This window comes from Xiphophorus couchianus, chromosome 12 (assembly GCF_001444195.1).
Source record: "Xiphophorus couchianus chromosome 12, X_couchianus-1.0, whole genome shotgun sequence".
Classification (NCBI taxonomy): domain Eukaryota; kingdom Metazoa; phylum Chordata; class Actinopteri; order Cyprinodontiformes; family Poeciliidae; genus Xiphophorus; species Xiphophorus couchianus.
The window spans coordinates 23880199-23902327 of NC_040239.1; the positions used below are offsets into that span (position 1 = coordinate 23880199).

Sequence of the window (22129 nt, forward strand, 5' to 3'; positions counted from 1 at the left end):
GTTTCAAAGTATTTCCATAATGCAAATAGAAATCAGACACATGACGCGAGAGACCGCTAATATTTTAAGACTGTTCTAACTCAATTTAAAATGATCATTATATAGCAACAATTGTGCAACAAGGTGTCAAGACTCTAATCTCGGGATGTAAAAGCAGTTGGGTTAAGCTTAGCTCGTTATGAAAGAGAAAACACATAAACCACACCAAAACCTTTGGGTGACATGACAACTGGAATGACAAGGACGGATTTCTCAAATAACATAAATAAAGCTCTCGCTGTTACCACTCTGAGGAAAAATTAGGCAATCTACAAAAGGTTTGTGTTTATCTACAGAGCTGAATGAACAGTCATAGAATCACGACATCTTAAAGCCAAAGGGTGGCACAAGAAACCCTGAAACAAACAAATAAACAAACAAACAAATAAATAAATAAATAAATAAAAATTCCCTTCTCACCCACCGTGGGTGGTTCTTATCCTCTGAGCTCGGGTCCTCTACCAGAGGCCTGGGAGCTTGAGGGTTCTGCGCAGTATCTTGGCTGTGCCAAGGACTGCACATTTCTGGACTGAGATGTCTGATGTTGTTCCTGGGATCTGTTGTAGCCATTGGTCCAGTTTGGGGGTGACTGCCCCGAGGGCCCCGATGACCACAGGCACCACTGTGCTCTTCACCTTCCAGGCCCTCTCCAGTTCCTCCCTGAGGCCCTGGTAGTTCTCTAGTTTCTCGTGCTCCTTTTTCCTGATGTTGCAGTCGCTTGGTATTGCTACATCTACCACAACGGCTTTCCTCTGTTGTTTATCCACTACGACAATGTCTGGTTGGTTCGTCATTAATTTGAGATTGACGAGATAAATATATATATATATATATATATATATGGCCTCCAGAGCAATAGAGGCCTATAGAGCAATAGGCCTCTATTGCTCTGGCTAAACACCAGAGCAATAGAGGCCCAGATCTACCACACCAGACAAGACCCAAGGTGTAGGTTGTGCAAGGAGGCCCCTGAGACAGTCCAGCACATAACAGCAGGGTGCAAGATACTGGCAGGGAAGGCGTACATGGAACGACATAACCAAGTTGCAGGCATAGTGTACATAAACATCTGTGCAGAATATGGACTGGAAACCCCGAGATCAAAGTGGGAAACACCCCCAAAGGTGACGGAGAACGCCAGAGCTAAGATCCTGTGGGACTTCCAGATCCAGACAGACAAAATGGTAATAGCGAACCAACCAGACATTGTCGTAGTGGATAAACAACAGAGGAAAGCCGTTGTGGTAGATGTAGCAATACCAAGCGACTGCAACATCAGGAAAAAGGAGCATGAGAAACTAGAGAAATACCAGGGCCTCAGGGAGGAACTGGAGAGGGCCTGGAAGGTGAAGACCACAGTGGTGCCTGTGGTCATCGGGGCCCTCGGGGCAGTCACCCCCAAACTGGACCAATGGCTACAACAGATCCCAGGAACAACATCAGACATCTCAGTCCAGAAATGTGCAGTCCTTGGCACAGCCAAGATACTGCGCAGAACCCTCAAGCTCCCAGGCCTCTGGTAGAGGACCCGAGCTCAGAGGATAAGAACCACCCGCGGTGGGTGAGAAGGGAATTTTTTATATATATGTGTTCATATCACTGTAACTTTTGTTTGATATGCTTAAGTTCTGCTTTCACTTGAGGACGATATTGTTCCAAAATGGTTTTATTGTTACCATAAACTTCTGTGTAAAGAATAATAAACTAGTGGTTAAACTTTAAACAAGGTACTTGCTGGTGTTTCCCTAAAACTATTGACGCTCCATTGTGCAAGCGGTTCCTGCACAATGAATTTACGAATTTAAAGACACATTGGTTGCTTAAGCAAATCAAGAATCTTTAGTTCTTTTTTAAGAGCTATTTTTCTGACATTAAAATAAAACTCATGCCATTCTTTTATGGCTTTTAGTTTGGTGTGTCTGGTCACCCGTTACAAAAACATTCTGGAGACGCCCCTTGCAGATGACTTGTTTACAGGATGCATGGTGTAAGTCAAGAAACACGCAAAAATCCAGAGATTAACACATTTTTTGATGTGTATTTTTTGAGCAGCGGGTGAGCTATACATTGACCCTCCATTGTATTAATGATTCAAGAGAGAATAGCAGGAGTGCCTGTTTCCCTTGTGATCATCGTCAAGTTCCAACCACAGTGTAGTTTCCATAGTACAGTAGAGGATAAAGGGCTCCCACGGGAGGGGATATGTAGAGGGGGTGGTCTGTTGATCACCAACAGATGGCGCATCACTAAAAACCCGACTGTATTGAAAATCAAATGAGCATCTCGGCAATAAATAGATGTGTTTCTATTGGCCACCAGCGGGATCCCATATAACCTACCTGATTGTCCCGTGGAGTCAGCAGCTGGTTCATGTGTGTCAGAGGCACACGACCCTGTCACTGCTCTCATCAGCACCACCCTCATTACCCATCACACTGCTGCGTCAAATGCACCTAAACACAGCCGTAACACAGGAAGTCCGATATTCTCCCTCACAATTAATGCTGGACAAATCAGTAGGGAGATCTAGCCTGATGAGAAATGTATTCATTTTAACTATCAGCATACTACTGTAAATAAGTAGACACGGGTGAATTAAATTCTTGTCATTTTGTGATGCCATCTATTGCAGGAAATTCGACAAAGAGAATGTCATTGGCTTTACCTTCTGAACAGCACCGGAAATCAGCTCCTGCATCCTCGCGTTACCTTGACAACTGTCCAGCCTCGCAGCCTCCTCTCCCTCAGGATGACTGGGAGTGACGCAGGGCAGACGGAAAACACTGGGTCTTGAAGGGAAGCAGGGCGGTGGGGATGCTGGGAAGACTTTAGCTTGTATTTATTTCTCCGGTTTCAAGTCGGATGTACGGCCTGGCTCTGCGCCCAGAGGACATGACGGTTACCTGCGTGCAGGCTTTTCCTGTGACTGACCAGTAGGAAACCATCGCCTCATCCATCCTTGGGGCGGATCACTTTGGATACATTCCCAAGTAGGCTTCAGCAAATACCTTGATGCTTATTTTATTGCGGGTGAGCCTCGTTTATACGGAATTAATTTGATTGGAACGAGTGATTTAACCTGTGCATATTTCAGCTGTAATCTAGTTGCAGGCTGATTTTCTTTGCAGTCACGATTTCTTACTATGTTCATTTAAAAAAAAAACCTGAAATCATTAATCATCACCATCAAATTAATAAAACCCGACTTTATTCTCTTTTAGGTGACGGTGATTCCCGTTTATGCACATGGGAAACTAGTCCAATCATATATTTTTCTTGCCGAACACCAAGTTCTGTGTCAGTAGGTGGGATTTTTTTTTTTTTTTTGGACCTACTTCTCTCTACGTCATTTCAACAAACCTCCACCATGAATTACTTGCGTCGACGTCTCTCGGATAGTAATTTCATGTCCAATCTGCCCAATGGCTACATGGGCGACCTCCAACGCACCGACCCGCCGCAGCAAAGCCCCGCAGTGTCGCCCGGGCCGCCGGAGAGGCGCCAGCCCGCCGCTCAGCCGCAGCCTGCAGGCGGAGGCTCCGGTTTCTTCTCCTCCATATCCAATGCCGTCAAGCAGACCACCGCCGCTGCGGCAGCAACCCTATCCGAGGCGGCGGATCGGGCTGGCGTCTCTAGTCACGGCAAGATCCTCCTGGTGATCGACGACCAGCAGACCGACTGGTAAGAGAGCGGCGCGCATCAGGGGCCCGTCTAGACACAGAATGTGTGCCAGGTCCACTGTGGGCTGCAGTGGCACAAAATCTGGAAGGTCATATGATTCAGGTGATGCCGAGAGGCGCTCCACGTAAAGCTGCCGAACTGCTTCATGCTTAGATAAGAACGGTGCTCCTGCGCTTGTGACATGGCAAAGATGAACCTTGCATGCAAAAAAAAGGAAAGAAAGAGAGAAAGAAAACCCTGCATCTGCATCATGTAACATAGCCAGGTTACAGTCGGTCGTTTATTGGTGTGAAAGTTACACTACACTGAAAAAGCACTGACACCCCAACCGTTGAACCTGTAGGTTTCTTGTCAAATCACAACCACAATCTTCAGTGCATTCTGTTTATGCATAATTGTGAAATTAAATGGAATGAAACCAATACATTGTTTTTAATCTTTTGTTCTCAGAGGTTTGTTATTTAGACCACATAGACAAAAACAAAATCCACTTCATGCCTGATTTAGTTGTAAGGACGTTTTATAAAACAATATTCGTTTTTCCAATTGTCGTTTGGAAAAAATGACAAAAATGCAAAAACATGAGCATCCACCTAAACGCAACCTAACATTAATCAGAAGCTTTGCCAAAAGGCCCATGCTAACTCTGGAGGAGCTGCAGAATCTTTTGATTGGACAATTAAAGTGAAACGTGTTACAAAATAAAAAAATAGCCAATATTTTTTACATTTCTAGTTTCTAAAAACCATGTATTGTTTTCCTTCCATGTCACAAGTATGCACTATTTAAATAAAATCCCAATAATATGCAATTAAGTTTGCGATGAAATGTGTAAAAGTTTGGCCATGTGAACTGAAAGTTTTTAAAAAGCAAGAACTACGCAGACAAAATGACTCACTATCACATGCAAATCTCAGCGTTGCACAAAATTAAGTTGCACTTTCAGATTTAATTTGAAGTGTCAGCAGCCTGAATGTGTCAAAGACGAGAGTGTTCCCAGTTTCAAAATGTCCTGCTTGGGCTGGAGAGAAAAAACAAAAAACAAGCTTGAACTGTTTCTCATTTTGTTCCCAAACATACCAAACAAATTGATTCACCTCCTTGTTTCACATTCAGGGTGAAGGTTTTCAGAGGAAGAAAGATTCACGGCGAATTTGACATCAAAGTAGAACAGGTAGGTCTTAAACCCAACTGTTAAGTTTTATTTCAGCAGGAGAGTGAATGTACAAAACGAAACAATAGTTTGATCAAGGGTAAAGAAATTGTCCAAGCAGTTTACCTGATGGAGTCTGCAGTGAGAGCGATGTTGCATGCTTTGTTTTAAAGAGATTGTAGAGTGTTTTACTTGCTGATGGACAACACTGCCTCCGATCTTCTTATGTAAAAACAGAAATAGGCCTCCTAGAGTACAGTTTATTTTTCTTGGCAGAAAAAACAAGCCGTGGCATTATTAATGAGCTGCCATATTCACAAAGAGCTCAGAACAATAAATGTCTCAGGGTCCGTTTCACTATCGAGTAAGAGCCGATACTCACAGCTGCATAAATTTTCAGTGAAATGCTTTCTTACTTATTAATATACTACGAAGTCATTATGAATGGTCCAAAACATTACGCAAGTACCGCACCTGTTAATGTGACCTGATGACTGACCAGGAGTAATTTAGCTAATAGTTTTAGCCGAGACGTGTTGCCCAATGGTGTTTGTGGTTGCGGTGTTAAAGCGGTGGTTATTTATAGCATGCTAGGAGCAAGAATGCGCCCAGATGTTTCAAAAATCATCTTCTCTGCCTCAGGCACTTTTATCCTTGTGTATTTTGGTCCCTTTAACTCTCGGCTCTGACTTAAAGTGCCTTGCAAAAGTATTTATACCCCTGAACTTTTGACGTTTCGTTATGCTGCACACTTTGTTTTATTTCACTTGGACTGGATCTGATAGATCAATAATAATAATGACTTTTAAGTCAGAGGAAAACATAAATTACATGTTATTTTGTGTTGTTCTATCACAGAGATTTGTGGGCGTAATGTGACAAAACGAACTCAGTAATAATCTCACAGCATATCAGATGGGTAAATCAATCTCTTCAGTAACTAATAGTTTGTTATTAGTCTACCTGGCTGATGGTTTAACTATTATTTTTGCTCACGCACCCTCACAGTTAATGCAGTTTTTATACGGTTGAAAAGGGTTTGAATTTGATGTTGTTCTTCCCAGGCAGAGTTCTCAGAGATCAACCTAGTGGCCAATGCCAGCGGCACCTATAACGTCAACATTGACGCCATCAGGAATGGGCATAAGGTTACTAAGTAAGTCCTGTTTTCAGTTTGGAGTTATCACTCTGCTGCAAAGTTTAGCTTCTGAAATTCCGTTCAATATTTCCCTCATGTCCTCTGTGCCAGATCCTTCAGGCCAGACTTTGTGCTGATCAGGCAGCATGCGTTCAGTATGGACAGGAACGGAGACCATCGCAACATGGTGATCGGACTGCAGTATGCTGGCCTGCCAAGCGTTAACACCCTGCACTCTGTCTATAACTTCTGTGACAAACCGTGGGTGGTAAGTAGTCTTTAAAAACTCTGTTCGGCCCACGGCGAGCAGCTTCCAGATTTATAGACAATGAGAGTGGCCTCTTAGGGTTAAATTCTCCCTCAGTTTGCTCAGATGTCAAGACTCCACAAGCAGCTGGGACCGGAGGAGTTCCCACTGATTGAGCAGGTTTACTATCCAAATCACAAGGAAATGGTGAGTTCTTTGAAATCTCCTCTTCGCCACTTCCTGAGGCGTCCGATGTCCAGCTGTAATTCATGATTTATGTCACATAGCAGCTAAAGCCAGTCTGACTTTTTTTGTGAGCTTATATCTCTTTGGGTTCTTGCTTGCGGCAGCAGAGTTTTCCGATTTTTGGGTTGCCGAGTCAGTGTCAGGAACATTGAGTGAATGTCACTGCAGAGCAATCATCTCCACCCCTGCAGTCTCAGGCTGACAGAGCTGGGCTGGCTTTCAAGTCATCAGAATGACTCTGTGCCCTCTCTGTTGGATTAAATGATTGATGTTTTAATCATTAGAAATTATATGTTACAAACACAGGGGTTTTCTTCAGCAATTTTCGTGATGAAGGTATACTCTGCTGGGGTTATTATGCACAAGCATCTCTCACGTTCACAGAAAACAATCTGAAAAAGTGAGGACGTCCGGCGAGCGGGAGTCGAGTGGATGAAAATGTCTTGCTGATGGCCCAAGTTAGGAGAGAATGACGAGAATGGTTGAGATGACACAAAGGCAAGAGTAGCTCATTACAATCAAGATATGTGGAAAATCAACATATCTTGACGAACCTTGAAACAGAAGGACTACAGCAGCCAAGAACAGGAAACTAAAAGGCTCAAGAAAGCTAGACAATGCCAGATTGTAAAAATGTCGCCTGATCTAACCAGTCTTGATTTTAGCTGTGATATTCAGATGGTAGGGTTGGAATTTGAGGCTAACAACATGAAAGCATGGATCAATTCTTCTTTCTATCACCTGCTGATGGTGGTGCTGTCATGGCAACGGGATTGTTTTTCTTTTGCGTATTTAGGACAAACTGAGCATCACGATGGAGCTGTGTGAATTGGGTTGCTTTTGTGGGGTGGAAGCTTGACTGGAAACTGAAGCTCCAAGGAAGATTTTTTGTGAAAATAGGCAGAGCGTTATATGAGGGAGAGTTAAGGTACCTACGAATGGCTGCCAAGGGAGATTTAAGATTTCTTAAAGGTGCATGAATAAGTCAACACAATAGTCTGGGTTTGATGAAGGAATAACATCATAACACAATCTAAAGCTCAAAAAAGTTGATTTTACATAACCCCCGCCCCAATTACCAGGATCATACTTTTTTGTTTTTAACCAATCTCTTCAAATCCCTTCAGAGTTCTGGATTTAGGATCAAATGGTGTGGTAGTTCATAATATAATGTTTTTTTTGTTGGTTTCTTTTTTACAGATCAGCGCCCCAATGTACCCTGTTGTCGTAAAGATGGGCCATGCTCACTCAGGAATGGGAAAGGTAGGGATGGAATGATCAATCCTTTATATTATGTAGAACACATCGCATATGGGACTAACGAGTACTACCAAATGTGTGTTTTCACACCTGCCAACTAGGTGAAAGTGGACAAACAGTATGACTTTCAAGATATCGCCAGTGTTGTGGCGCTGACCAAGACCTATGCCACTTCCGAGCCTTTCATTGACGCAAAGTACGACGTTCGCATCCAGAAGATTGGTAACAACTACAAGGCTTACATGTGAGTTAGTTCGTTGTGTTTGTGATTTCGAATGTCACATTTCACTCTCACTCACCTCACTGGAAGTGCATCATAAACTGCGTTCTTTACCAGGAGGACCTCCATTTCTGGAAACTGGAAAACTAACACGGGCTCTTCTATGTTGGAGCAAGTGGCCATGTCAGACAAGTAAGAACACGTGATTGAATGGTACTAAAATCCAAACAGTATGTTTCGCAGGATAACAGAATTCCTATTGAACACATGGTTGCAGGTACAAATTGTGGGTGGATTCATGCGCAGACATCTTTGGCGGGTTAGACATCTGTGCTGTGGAGGCTCTACACGGTAAAGATGGCAAAGACTACATTATCGAGGTATTTTATCGCAGTGCGAGCATGTTGATGTTTGTCTACTATTACGAGAGCATTTCTTAACATTTTAAACATTATATTGCATTTTAGGTTGACGACTGTTCGATGCCACTGATTGGGGACCAGCAGGATGAGGATAGAGTTCAGATTGCAGAACTTGTGGTTTCTAAGATGCAAGAGACTGTTCCACGCACTCCCAGTTCTTCCTCGGTACGCGCTGCAGCGGGACAGCCAGCACAGGTGCTTAAACTGAGTGCACAATATGCTTACGGTAGCAAAGAAAAAAAAAACACTCTTTTATTCTCCATCTTTCTTTGTAATTGCAACTCCTGTCACAATATGTTTCTTCTTTGCTTTTTCTTGAAATGGAGGATTCATGTAAGGTGTGAAGGTCTGTGTTTGACTAAAGTAGTGTTCATCCTCTTATAGTGTTTTACTCTTTATGTGAAAATAAAGACGATCTACTGTATATTTGAAGTAGAAAACCGATAAAAATGGTCATGTAATATGAACATGTTGTTCATTCTTAATAAATAACAGTTCAGCAGTTAGTGTTGTTTTAATTATCTCTAACTTTAATCTTTTATAAGGATGCTTCCACCTGCATAACTTGTACATATTGTGACAGATGCGACATTTTCTGAGCCATCTGTTTGTTTTGCAGAAAGCAGTTTCTCCTCAGCCTGACTCACAGCCAAGAGTGCCACAGGCTCAACAGCGCCCCTCCCCTCAGGGTAATTTATCCTGATCTTTTGTATTTATTGAAAAAGTCAAAACCAAAGTAATATCACGGTGTACGAATATGAGTGGTGCCCTATTTTACCTCCTGCAGGTGGTCCCCAACAAAGTCCTCCGACCCAGCAGCGGCCCCAGCCTCAAGGCCAGCCTCCTGCACCAGCTCAGCAGTCTGCTGCCAGCCCGGGTCCCGCTGAGCCCGCTTCTCAGGCTAAGCCTAGCCAGGGCCCCTCAGCCCAAACCCGACCCCCAGGTCAGGGTGCTCCTCAGCGAAGTCAGGGAGGTTCCCCTCAAACTCAGAGGCAGCAGTCCGTCTCCCAGCAGCAGAAACCTTCTGCCGGTCAGAAACCTCCCGGTGGGCAGCAGCAGCAGAAACCGGCCCCACTCCCTAGACAACAGTCACAGGGAGGATCACAGAAGGTCCAGCCAACCCGTCCCGGGCCTCCAACCACCCAGCAGCCGAGACCCGCCGCCCAAGGTCAGGGTGGCCCCGGGGGACGCCCCCCTCTGCAGCAAAAGCCCCAGCCCCCACAGAAGCCCAGTCAGGACAGCCCGGCTATGGGCAGCTCTCCACAACTAAAGTAAGTAGCCGATCACGAGAACAGAACAGTGAACTGGATCAGTACCATCTCATTTGTACTTTTCGAGCCTCAGAACCGACATCCACAGAATGTCTATTCTTACCTCTTTTTTTGCCTGCACTGAGGCATGCATGAAAAAAAAAAAAATCCGCTCATACAGAGGCTATCCACTTGAATGCGCATGCTGTATCGATTCTTACATTTGTCATTCTTACAGCAGTTAGTGTTATAAAACAGAAACATGTCAGATTGTCTGGTGAGGTTGTGAAACGTTAAAGCGACAAGCAGTTTTTAACAAACGGGACTTCAGGTGACACAAGTATTAAAATCCTTGTTCTGAAGCAGGTTTCTCAGGGACACATTTAAACACCAAATTACAGGTAATAACTTAATAAACGGTTGGTAAAGACTTCTGTTTACACAACGGGGGTACTTATAAAAGTCTAATCCTTTATTTGTTGAATTGCATATCTGAGCACATGAGAAAATAGACATAAAAAAAAGAAAAAATGTCAACCCTATGTCGAAAAGAATGAAGCTAAGAACAGTTTCTAACTTCTGCAGTAGTGGTCAACCTACAGAATTCACTCTGAAGTGAGAACCTTTCCCACTGCTACTTTTAAAGGCCAAATGTGCTAATGCTAGGACAGAGGTATTCATCTGGAAGTTGGCTAAGACGATACCAACAAGCTGGCAGGTTAATGGATAACGTTTTATGTTTCAAATTACACTGGTAGTGCCTTTTGTATTAAGAAAAACACAATATGTAGAATAGAAACCACATTCACATTACTAAACATGATGGTACTTGTATCATAGCTTGGACCTCCTGTGTTTTATCGGACACAGGACAAGATGTTTTAATTATTGAAAATTTCTGAAATGAATCTTATGCAAAATAAAAAAGGTAGATTTTGCAACAAAGACAGATTGCAAAAGTCACAAATAGCTAGTGACAAATGTATGCAGAATATTTCTCATTTCGAAATAACCACTGAAACCACACCAGATTGTCGAAAAGGTCTAAAAGCAAAAGCTGACACACATTCATTACTGACAGATACAACTACACCATAAGAGTTTCTTTCCGTTCTTTAGCCAACAATTTTCTGATGCCCCTTTTTAATTTGGATTCTGTTCATTTATATTTTGCCAAAATATTTTCACGATCAATCCCAGACAAAACACACACCAATGTGCATCCAAAAAACGTCATTCACTATTCATATCATGTCAATGGTGACTTGAAATGATAAGGTAATTCTGAATGACCTCGGAGAAGGAATGACCCCTTTTTCATCTTTTATTGAGTCTTTCCTCCTCTGTATCTCTCTCTCTCTCTCTTTATCTCTGTGTCTTTGCCTTGCTGTGCTCCAGTCTTTTCATTCCATTGGTTTGCTGCATGACTTTAATAGCCTTTCCTTCTCCTCTATTGCCATTTCCCTCTCTTTATAGCAAATCCCAGTCTCTTACCAATACCTTCAACATTCCAGAAACCCCAGCGCCCCGAGCCAGCCTTAGCCAGGACGAGGTGAAGGCTGAAACCATACGCAATCTACGCAAATCTTTTGCCAGTCTCTTCTCAGAGTGAGCTGGCATCAGATCCTCCCATCCCTCTTTCTTCTCCTCCAGCTGAGAAAAAAACAGACAGGCAAACTGATGGACAGACACCCCTTCTCTTCTCCACCCCACTCCAGAAACGAGCAAGGACCAACAGAATCTCCAATTTATGAGTGTGATATGAACGTGTACCCACTTGACACCCACTGCCCAAACAGTTAATATCTATTAGAGTGAACAAAAAGGTAGAATAGAGTCAGATGATGTGATGCTTCAGACATTTCTCGCCTTGCTTAAAGCTTAACCGGGTCATCATAGCAAACCTCACAAAAGCCTACATATGTGCATGTGACAACCATTAACTAAAATCAGAAACAAAGCAACACGATACTGCTTCCTCTTATTTGTTGGTGCTGTAAATCCGTTGTGGTATTTGTGGTCAAAAATCTGAAGGACTGTACAATCGTTATTGGGATGAGGAAAATAGTAAAAGATGTTTCCTATTCCTCTGTCAAATCCTGTTCCGGTGACAATTATTGCAAGTTATTCTAAAATAAAAGTGAAAAAAAAAAATACACTCCATTTTCCTGAAAAGAGATGTTAGAAAATATTTTCTTTGGCAACAAAATTGAATACAGGAAGTGGGTTGCAAATCTTCTTGTGGTGATTAAGTGATGTAGCAATTTTAACTAAGAACAAATTCACTAATGCAAAGGCAAAGAGTGTTGCATTTTATTCCTAAGATAAGAGGCTAGCTATAATGGTGTAGCATTAGAGTAGAGGAGGAGACGGAAATAAAAAAAATAGCACAGTAGAAGCTATAATCTCCACTTCTTCCTTTTCTTGTACAAGCTAGAGTTAGCTAAATAGTTCAGCCAGCTGCAGGTAATTAGGAAGTTACAATATAAAACTCCCATGAACCATTGCTTCATTGGTTCATAAACACACTAACTCAAAGCAAGACAGTAAAGATCGAGATAGCACTAAAAGTATAAAATGTCATCTCAGCTAAATACTAAATCAAAATAGCTAATAGTAAAATGTATAAAAATACCACAACAAATAACAACCGAATCCTAATGAAATTAAACAAGCTCTCATTCAGGAAAGAAAATGTAGATGGGATAAAATAGTTTCTTCATATATGAAGGTAGATATCAAATTACGGCTACTAGATTACAAACATTTTTCATCTTCCTGTTCCTGTGCTCTAAAATACTTTTGATGAAATGCCAGATAGTGACCTGAGTTTTCTCCCGATATTTGAAGCATAAAGTAGCACCACACTCCAAGCTCTCAATTTTACATCTGTTGCTGCTTCCTGCTTACATATTTCTCACACTTTTGCAACTATAATAATCCATATTTTACTTCTTTTTTTTAGTAGTTTAATATATATTTTTGTTTTTCCTGCTTTAAATAATAGGTATTACCATTTCATAGCTTGGTATACTTTTTCCATTAACAGGGTGCTAATATGAAACTATGGCATTTTCATCAAAGTTATCATATCATGAAAACCTTAAAGAAGCCCATGCTTAGTTGGCATATTGTTAATGATAAGCATTACTAAAAAGTCATTTAAACAGTGATATATTGACAATACAAATAGCATCAGCAACAAATGTGTTATTTTATCTCTTGCTGTTCTGTTATTTTATGTTATGCTACTCTTAAAGCATGAGTACACTCTAAACATGATCCGTTTTGCTATTTGCTTTGATTGGGAAGAAGACTGAGATTTCACACATCCTGATTTGTGTACTCCAGTGGGGTCCCGACCCTCATCTTGGGGATCCTGTGCCTCTGACAAAACACATTCCTATAACCCACTCAAAAGTTGTTATCCGCTTTAATATCAGCAGCTGAATTTTAGTCTCAATAATCAGCATGTAGCAAAATGCTGTTGATAAAAAAAAAAGTTTGATCTCTTGAGGGCTATGGCAGAAATGAAAATAGATTTGTTATCTCAATATCGTCGCAATTTGACTCGAAAGGTGCAAATTCCCACCACCACCTGCCTCAACAATCTTTGTACAGTCCACTTCCACAGCTCCCCACAGTGTTAGCAGACACTCTAGATGTGTTCGAGCCGTTTCGACTGCTCACGGTGATGTCGTAGCTGCATGTCAATAGGAGGCGACTGTTGCGGTTTCCAGCATCTCACTCCGGCGCTTGTAACTGTGTCGTCACATGTAGTGGATTAGTCAGTAAAGTAGCTTCGTAGGTGTCGTGGGTATGTCGTCACTCTCGCTTTCCTTCCATTAATTTTTGCTGCACACGAATGAAACGCTCTTCACCTTAAGAAGGAAAATAAAAAAAAGAACATAAGAAAGCACGCCTTAGACAGACAAGAACATCAGATTAAATGGAGCTGTCTCAGGGATGTCCACTTGATTGTGACACTCGTGCGTGGCTGAGGGTCTTCCATTTTCAGGCATAATGTGGCTGTTTACAGATGATGAGGGACATGCATGCCTTTTTTTTCTTTCTTTTTTTTTTTTGCTGTGACGTTGTTTCAGATACTTTTGCACAAATATTCAGCAAAAATCTTACTTGAAAACAATGTCATGCACAAATGTGTGAAGTTTGCATTTTCAGGTTTATTTGACGAGGCACTTGATGGAGCAACAGCTCACTTATTCTCGCTCTCAGAGGTGGTGCTGAGCTGCAGAGGGGAGCAGCACCCACCGAGAGTTAGAAAACGGTCAACAGGTTTTACAATGGCCCTGACTTTCTAGGAGGGGCGGTTGCATTGCACTCCAAGCCTGAGTCTGTTTTATGAATCTCAACATCTACTTCCAACGCTGCTTCCTATTCTTTTCACTGGGACACACCCTTATACTCAGCCAAGGAATGTTATTGTGAGATTTGTGTGTACAATGATAGCAGCAAAACAATTGTAATGAAAGATCTCTGCAGAAGTCTTCTCTAACCGCAGCAGAAATCCAAGTTGCTAGTGGAAATCAACTCTTGTACCAGACGCTAAACATGTCTTCCAAAAAGAGTGCAATCCATTTGAATATTCATGTAGAGCTGCAATAACCTGTTTTTTTTTTGTTCTTTTTTAGAGAAGTAGACAGTAATCACAAAATATTGATTCTGCAGAGTCTCCTTCACGCTGCCTGTGCTTATTGGTCTGTTCGTGTAGCCACAGTGTCTCCTTGTGCTCAACAGTGCATTAATGTGCAAATGTCCAGACCGAATAGATGTGCTGTAAAGAGCTCTGAGCTTCTCCCCCTTGCTGCTGTTCATGCTTATTGATGTTAGGTGTGCTGGCGAATTGTTCAGTTTTTACGTTAAAGGTATTCAAGTGGCTCGTTTTACTTATTTTGGCATTGCCTTTGTAAAATCTGAGGTTCCACAGAATGGGGCTTGTAATGTTATGCATTAATTGATTCAGGGTATCATTTGAGAATTTCGCAACTCACTGTCGGCGCGTATTATTGTCTGATTTATCGCAAGTCTATCAGCAAAATCAGCAATGTGTAAAAGCAAGCCATCGCATTTTCCATGGATGGTTGTTTTAAAAAATATATTACCCTCAGAGGCCTCTTTGCCACTCTGAGACATAAAACATGCAAGGCGCACTGAATGAGCAGAGGCAGCAATGCAATGAAGTTTCCTTTTCTTTGGGTTTGGGTTTTCACCAATTTGGATCCTTTACTGTGGCTATATCTGACTGTGAATGTAATGTACATTTTTGTTTGTTTTCATACAGATGACTTTATTGTTTACCTATTGCACTGTATAATCATTGTGAAAATATAAAATCATTATGAACCTGTGAATGGGTTAAAGCAGTCAGTTGATGCCTCTCATGTTCAAATCTTTACGCCCTAAATGTGAAAAAGTGCAAACGCCCGAGGTTCCTCATCGTCGCAGACAAGACGATGTGTCATATAATTTATGGTGGATTATTGAGTTAAGTGTAAAAATAAAATAGATGTTATATGCAATGTAGCTATATCATGTGAAAATGAATATGTTATTGAAACATGGACATGTCCAATAAAGTCTATGACCAAATACGAACTTCTTATTTGTGCTTCTTCTTGTGGAACTACGAAGACCTGGAAGGGATCGCTTAGAATAACAGATAGGAGCTGGATTTTCTTTTAGCCAGAAGCGGACAGTATTTACGCAGGAGACTGAATTAGGAAGTGGTGCACCACCAATGATATCCCTCTGTAAAACAGAGAGAAAAACATTAATTTCTTCTGCTATCGTAAGTCAGAAGTCCACATCTTATTGAGATCCACAAACACTAAGCTAAAAAAGACAGTTGAGAGTTATTTGGGTCAGTGCTTTGGGACGAGGTACAGGCTGCTGGGACCAACTACGGCTCACTGAAGGGAAGAAATCCTAATTTACACCTCACAGTCTGCTCGACTGCAAAACTTTTATACTGTGCACTTTTTCATTTCTTTTTTTCCACCTTTAGCTATAGCTAGACGTGTTTGTATGCAGCCCTGATTTTTGGGACCACTAGACTTTTAAGTGTTAGAGAGGACTATTATAACTTCAGTCACAGGAGGCGCCAAATACAGAGAACATAAATAAATGAGGGGATGAGCAGAAGAAGTAAAATAAAAGGAAAAAAAAACATTTTCAAAAAGAAACGTTGAGGAAAAATTTGCTGTTTTCCTGTGGTGGACAATTTATCTCTCAAGAACAAGAAAGATATTCTGGTGCGATATCACTTTTTTCTTCCTTTTATGACTTCAAAGCAAACAGTTTAAAAACCATTATTGTCCTCTATAAGGACTGTAGTGAAAACTGTTAATGAAGCCGGGTTGCTCAGGTGACCCAAACATAATACAGATAGGAGAGCATGCTTCCAAGAAAGCTCTTGTAGAGTGACAACAAGAAATATGTCAAGTCTTTAACAACAAAATGTGCCATATTATCACTTTTCAAAAGCCTCCTGTAGATTAATTGGAGTGGGCACTGCTATTTCAGCTTGGCTAACCTCCTATAACATTTCTGATTTTGATGCTGCTTTGTTGTCATATCAGACAGTTCCACTTAGCAGAAATATTCTACATGTTCTATTAGTACATGTTTCCCGCAGGAAGATTATGGGTTGCGGACAAGCAACGATCCAAATGAGAGCAGTGAATGAGAATCACACAAGTCTAAATATAACATACAAGAGAAACAGCAGACAATTTAAAAGGATGTCGTTTTAGTTAAAGATGAAATGATATATGTTGGAATCATTATTTAATTGTTTGCATTAACTGTTTATAATTTGATACGCATCTCACTTCAATTTATTTTTTTTAAACAGATTCTGCACATGAACAAATTTGTAGTTTTAGCTTAGGAGAAATGCACTGTTATAAATGTTACAAATATGCTTTTCTGAGGCATTTAGTTAAAAATAACCACCAGTAAAAAAAATTTTTCTTAAATTGAAATCTTTGGAAATAATTGTAACTAACCACAGACCTGAAAAGATTTTCACCGTTTAGTTAGTGTAACAGTTACACACTGACCACAAGGTGGTGCAGACCATCAGTCTGTCGCCTGCAGCCTCTGGCAGCACAGAACCACTCACACATTACAATTGGTCAGAGTATGTTGATTTTCTCATTCTCAGTTAAAAAAAATTCACAATAGCATCATGTGCACTCCGGTCACATTTATGAACAGTTTATCAGTGTAACAAACAAACAAATTGTTGTATTTGTGACGCTTGAGAGGTTTCAATAGAAAAAGATCTTTTCTGAAAAAGATATTTTCTGAAATTTAATAATTTATTTTCATTTACTTTTAACACTTAAATTGTAGTCATACAAGCTTATGTTTTATAAGCTTGTATAAATATATATATTTATATGTATATAAATATATATGCATATATATTTATATATGTCGATGTATGCAATAACGCAAACATACTGAATACTGTTCATCATCAAGTCGTCTTTGGTAGGACCGTGGCCTGTTTCTTGCTTTATGATGTCATATGGTATATTTTAGTCTGACTTTCCTAAAGGCTTTAATTCTAAATACAGCAGCTGCAGCTGATAAAGGCTAATACATTGTACTATGTGACCCACCATTCCAGACACACACTCATCTCTAGGGCCCTGTTCTGCATACATAGCTGACACCATCTACAGATGAACCAAGCAGAGTGTTTTACTTATTCTCATCAGCTACAAAAGCTGCAGTTTCAACCACTGAATGGATCAGATTCTACATCTACTGCAAGCTTCCATTGCAGACAAAAAGAAATGTGTAAAATACAGTTTGCAGACAGAATAATATATATATGCTCACTCATGAAAGGTCAGTGCTTTTTTTTTTTTTTTTTTTTTTTTTTTTTGGTGTTTCGTTTTGCTGCCTTGCATTTTCCACCCGGAGAGACCGCACTGTTCCCTCCTGGAAAATCCAGGTTCAGGAAGTGGGAAGGATGCTCATCCGATCGGGGAGGGAGAGGGTGATTTTTCTATGACGGCACCAAAATAATGACTTTAATATCTTGTCAGAACACCAAAGGCTGCTTTTCATACCTTAGAAAAGATTCATTCATGAGAAAAATAACAACAGGCGGCATTTTGTGTGTAATCCTGCTGATACAGATTTCATGACTTTGCTGGTAACAAACAAAGGATTCATAGATATTGCCGTCAGTAGTTTTGCTCTGTTACCGCCAAGAGAGTAGAAAGCAGAGGAGGGGTTGGGGTGTGTGTGTGTGTGTGTGTGTGTGTGTGGGTGGGGGGGTGGAGACGGGGTGGGGGGTGGAGGGGTGTCACGACTTCTTCTCAGATCCAGGATATTTGTAGAACTGACCCATTTAAACAGCCAGGGAAGCTGCAAGTGCAGGTGCATCGTGCATGTGCAAGGCTGCAACCAGGGTGCTCAGCTACATAGTATTAAGATTGCATTAATTCAAAAATAGAAGCGGGTGTCCAAACCGATATGCACACGCAATTTTGACGGGCGACTGGTGCAAACTGCACGGACCTCCTAGCTGTCCAGGCAGAGAGAAGTGTTTCCAGCTCCTCGTCACGTGTCTCCATTCAAACACAGAAGATAACAAACAGTCTCAGCTGTTCTTTTTTGGACGGGATAAAGAGGCAGACGTACACGATTCAACTCTGAAAACTGCAGCCCGAAGAGGCTGTTACAGCTTTCATAGGAGGCTTACAGCTCGGCACAGTTAGTGCAAGCCAGTACTGCTTTTGCATTGTGCTGCTGCTGCGGGGTGGTCGGTGAATGATATCCATATTTAGAAGGCGCTCATTGATTCTCCCTCGACGAGGCACAAACGATTTGTTGTCTGTCCGGTCTTGAATAGTGGGGACCTTAATGACAGCCCTGCTTTACAAAACCCCTTCCCCGGACCTTAATCTGTGTTAGAAGAACAGAAACAAAAAAACCCCCATAAAACTGCACGCTGAGGCTGCTCTAAACGGACCATTTCCGCGCTCTATTTCTATTCTGTTACATAACAGTATCACGGTGACAATGCAGCAGCGCTAACAACTCACATCGCCGGGAGCTCTCTCAGAAATTAGCGGGCGCCCGCTGAGAGGCCCCATCTCCTCACTCCAAAGTGTTTCCCCCTTTAATAAACCTGCACACACATGACTGAGTGATTCCTCGGCCAAAATGGCAGATGATGAAGGATGAGAGAGAGAGAGAGTCTGTGCAATGAAGATTTAATTAAATCTCACCATGGGATGTTTTTTTTTTTTTTGCTGGGACTCCAGAGACCCGGACAGAGGAGTTTGTGTTTTGCTCAGGCAAGCTATGAATAATATCTGCACTACAGCATTCCCCACTTTGACCCAAATGCACAGAGAGTAGGAGGATCCGAGAGTAAGGCCGCATCGCTGCAGGTTTTTTTTTTTTTTTTATCTGATTTGCCATGCACACAACTCTTGCACTTCAAGCTGTCAATCTCAGCTGGAGACGATCTGCTCTGTAGAGCACATGCTGGCTGCAATGTTTCCTCTCGGCGTATACGTTCCACACGACGCCGAACTTTCTTTGCGTCTTGCCGAGCCATTTCGCCTCGGTGCCTCTCACTCACGATGTGACGTAGATTTTAAGGTCTCTGCATGCGGATAACTCTCGTCAGTCCTTTACTTTATTCCCTTTCAAATCAACCCTGCCTCTTTTGCTCCTACTCAGTGTGGGTTGCCATGGATACCGCTCCCAACCGGTTTGGCTGGCACATGAATTTGTTTATAAATGTTTCTCTGAGTGGACTGAAATGTTCTCCCTCTCCCTCGCTCTCCGTGTGCAGTCACAATGTTCTAATTAAGCACAAGCAAACAAAGTCTAATACTTTTCTCGTTTCTGTCCAAAATATTGTCATAAAATCTCGTCATGTGCGAATTTTTAGACCATGAAGTTTCAGATACATAAGGGAAATCTGCTCCTCCTCTGGTTATTCTAATTATGACTTGCTGAAGTATTCACATCCTCTGAACGTTGCATAATTTATAACTTTACAACTTTTTTTTGGAGAGATTATTTGAGAGATCAACACAAGGTGCACATGATCCTGAAGAGGAAGGAAATGGGTATGTAAACATCTTTAAAAAAAAAAATGTGGCACTTGGATATGTTCAGCTTTCTTTATCCTAAAACCATTAAATAAAATCCATTGCAACAAAGTTGTTGTCAGAGGTCACCAAATTCGTAGTTGGAATTGTGTCTGTAGTTTGATATATTAATCCAGCTGTTCTGTGAAGCTAACACATAAAGAAAATAGCTAACAAACAGCACCGCAAAGACCAAAGAACACACCAGATGGAATAAGGGTTTGGTGACGTTTGGCCATTCAAAGACTTCAATTTACAAGGTACATGTATTGTTTTTCTTGTTACGTAAATTACCTTGAACTGCTTTGCTGCTGAAATTTGTTATACATATAAACTTGACTTAAATCAAATGGACAATTTGTGTGAAGACTTGATCATTGCTGACTGATTGAGCTTCAGCTGTATTGATCCGGGAGTAATTTTTCTCTTCACGTGTGACAAAAATTCAAATGCGGAGTCTAAAAGACGTGCGGCTTCAGCTGAGGTACTTCTATAAACTATTGATACCCATGCGTTTGTTCCTTCCCCTTCGCAGGTATTCACTACCTTGTGTTAGTCTGGCTAATAAAATACTTTGTAGTTGTAATGTGAGAAAACGTGGGAAGGTTCGAGGGAGATAAATACTGCTGCACGGGACTAAAGCACAGTGAAAACAGTCATTTGCGCTTAATCTGGTCTGATCCAGTGGGACTGAAAATTATGGCAATGTGGAATCTGAAGAGCCCTTGCTGAGCTGTAAAGCATCTAAATACTTGACATGGCAGCCTCTAAATCCTCATCAAAGTTCTGAGTGGTGTGCATCCTGCATGGACAGCCATGACAATCTGGGCCCAGGAACGTGGACAGAGGATTCACTGGTTTAATTTGTCAAAGATTTAATCAGGGTTTGACTGGATTTATGTGGAAGTCTGGGTGCGTCTCCCAGTGAGTCTTCAGATTCTCCTCTGCTGGACGTCTGTTCCTTCTCAGTGTGAGCTCACTGACTCTGTCTTGCTGGTGGATCCCAGAAAACCAACAATATTCGTTCATATTCGGCTGTTTGAAATATTCAGCAGTGCAGGGGCCATATGCAACATCTCTGGCTAAGTCACAACTTATTATCCCTATGTAATGCCTTTTCCTTGTTTGCTGTGGCACATTGTTGAAGTCTAAAATAAAAGCACAGACTTCACATACTCCCACATTTGTCTCTTGCAAAGGTTTTCGCACCGCTTGAACTGACAAACCATTTACCATTTTACAGCCACAAATGTAGCATATTTTATTATGATTCTGTGTCTTAAGCCAACAAAAGGGAACACATAAATGTGAGCTGAAAGCAAAAACAAAAGCATATACATTGTGCAAATAAAAATCTAATAACTGTGCCTTTGGTGTCATAACCCAGCTAACATGTGGAAGTAGGCGCTCTGGTCAAATCACGCTAAAATTGAATTTGTGGTTTATATCTAAAAGTAAACCATTAGTTTTATGTGTTGGAAAACTAACACATGCCAACAAATCACTTTGAACACATCTATTCCACTGTGAAACATGATGGTGGCCGTATCATGTTGGAGATGTGCTTTTTTCTCACAGAGGAAGAGTCAGACGTGAAAGGAAGATGTGTAGAGCTGAATGCAGGACAAACAGGTTCCACTTATCATATAAAATAACAAAAGATGTAAAAGAAATTTTAAAAAATGTTTGTGATTGTGACGTTTCAAATTGTGTTAAAATTCAAGAGTTATGAGTAATTTTTCCAGTCCATAATAGCTACTGTACATGCCTGGGTTTCTGATTGCGTGACCATCCCCACATCTCTTATGTAATTCCCTCCAGTGGGAACTCAGAAACCAGAAAGTAAATCTACAGTGAGTTGCTTAATCTAACATAGACTTAATGGGAGCCAGCCAGAGAACTGAAGGGTGTTTACTGAAAAAAAAAAGCATGAAAGCTTGTTTGAGCAGTCAAGACAGTGCTCTGCTTCAATGCTGCTGCTTTGAGGCGTAGAAAGCCTGATTGATCCCCGTCAGTAAGGTTTCTAATCAACAGAGAGCCATTGATTTTCTCTCCACGCTCTCTATGAGATGCCCAAGACACCTGCTGGCAGCCAGCTGACAGACACTGCTAATCAACAGCTGACACACGCTGATGCCAGTTTGCCATGCCGGAGCCGGTAAGCTGCACATGCTAGCATAGAGATGCTGCATGCACAATGTGAGATCCAATGTTTTGTGAATCATATCTCATACACGTGGTGTGTCACAGATGGGTTCTCGGTAAGTAAGCCGGGGGTTGTTTTGTAACCAGCGTGCAGTGGGCAGGAAGACTTGCCGTATCCAA

At 41.5% G+C, this 22129-nt stretch overlaps 1 protein-coding gene across 3 annotated transcripts; it reads left to right on the forward strand.

Moving 5' to 3' along the window:
• The first annotated feature begins 2482 nt into the window (after positions 1-2482).
• syn1 (synapsin I) lies at positions 2483-15272 on the forward strand. 3 transcript variants are annotated; one of them, XM_028034339.1, is made up of 14 exons: positions 2483-3029; positions 3261-3720; positions 4837-4894; positions 5938-6029; positions 6123-6279; positions 6376-6465; positions 7705-7767; positions 7866-8008; positions 8102-8176; positions 8262-8364; positions 8452-8601; positions 9026-9095; positions 9194-9677; positions 11133-11268. In XM_028034339.1, the coding sequence occupies exons 2-14, from the start codon at positions 3407-3409 to the stop codon at positions 11266-11268; spliced, it is 1935 nt and encodes a 644-aa protein (XP_027890140.1). In that variant the 5' UTR covers positions 2483-3029; positions 3261-3406. The 3 variants fall into 3 exon arrangements, with proteins under 3 accessions (XP_027890140.1, XP_027890138.1, XP_027890141.1); XM_028034337.1 differs by having other exon boundaries at positions 2485-3069; positions 11133-15272; XM_028034340.1 differs by having other exon boundaries at positions 2487-3069; positions 11171-15272.
• Positions 15273-22129: the final 6857 nt, after the last annotated feature.

Coding starts and splice junctions, on each gene's coding strand:
- syn1 (XM_028034339.1), top strand. CDS start 3,407: ATGAATTACTTGCGTCGACGTCTCTCGGATAGTAATTTCATGTCCAAT. Junction 9,096..9,193: donor ACAGCGCCCCTCCCCTCAGG/GTAATTTATCCT, acceptor TACCTCCTGCAG/GTGGTCCCCAACAAAGTCCT. Junction 9,678..11,132: donor GGCAGCTCTCCACAACTAAA/GTAAGTAGCCGA, acceptor CTCTCTTTATAG/CAAATCCCAGTCTCTTACCA.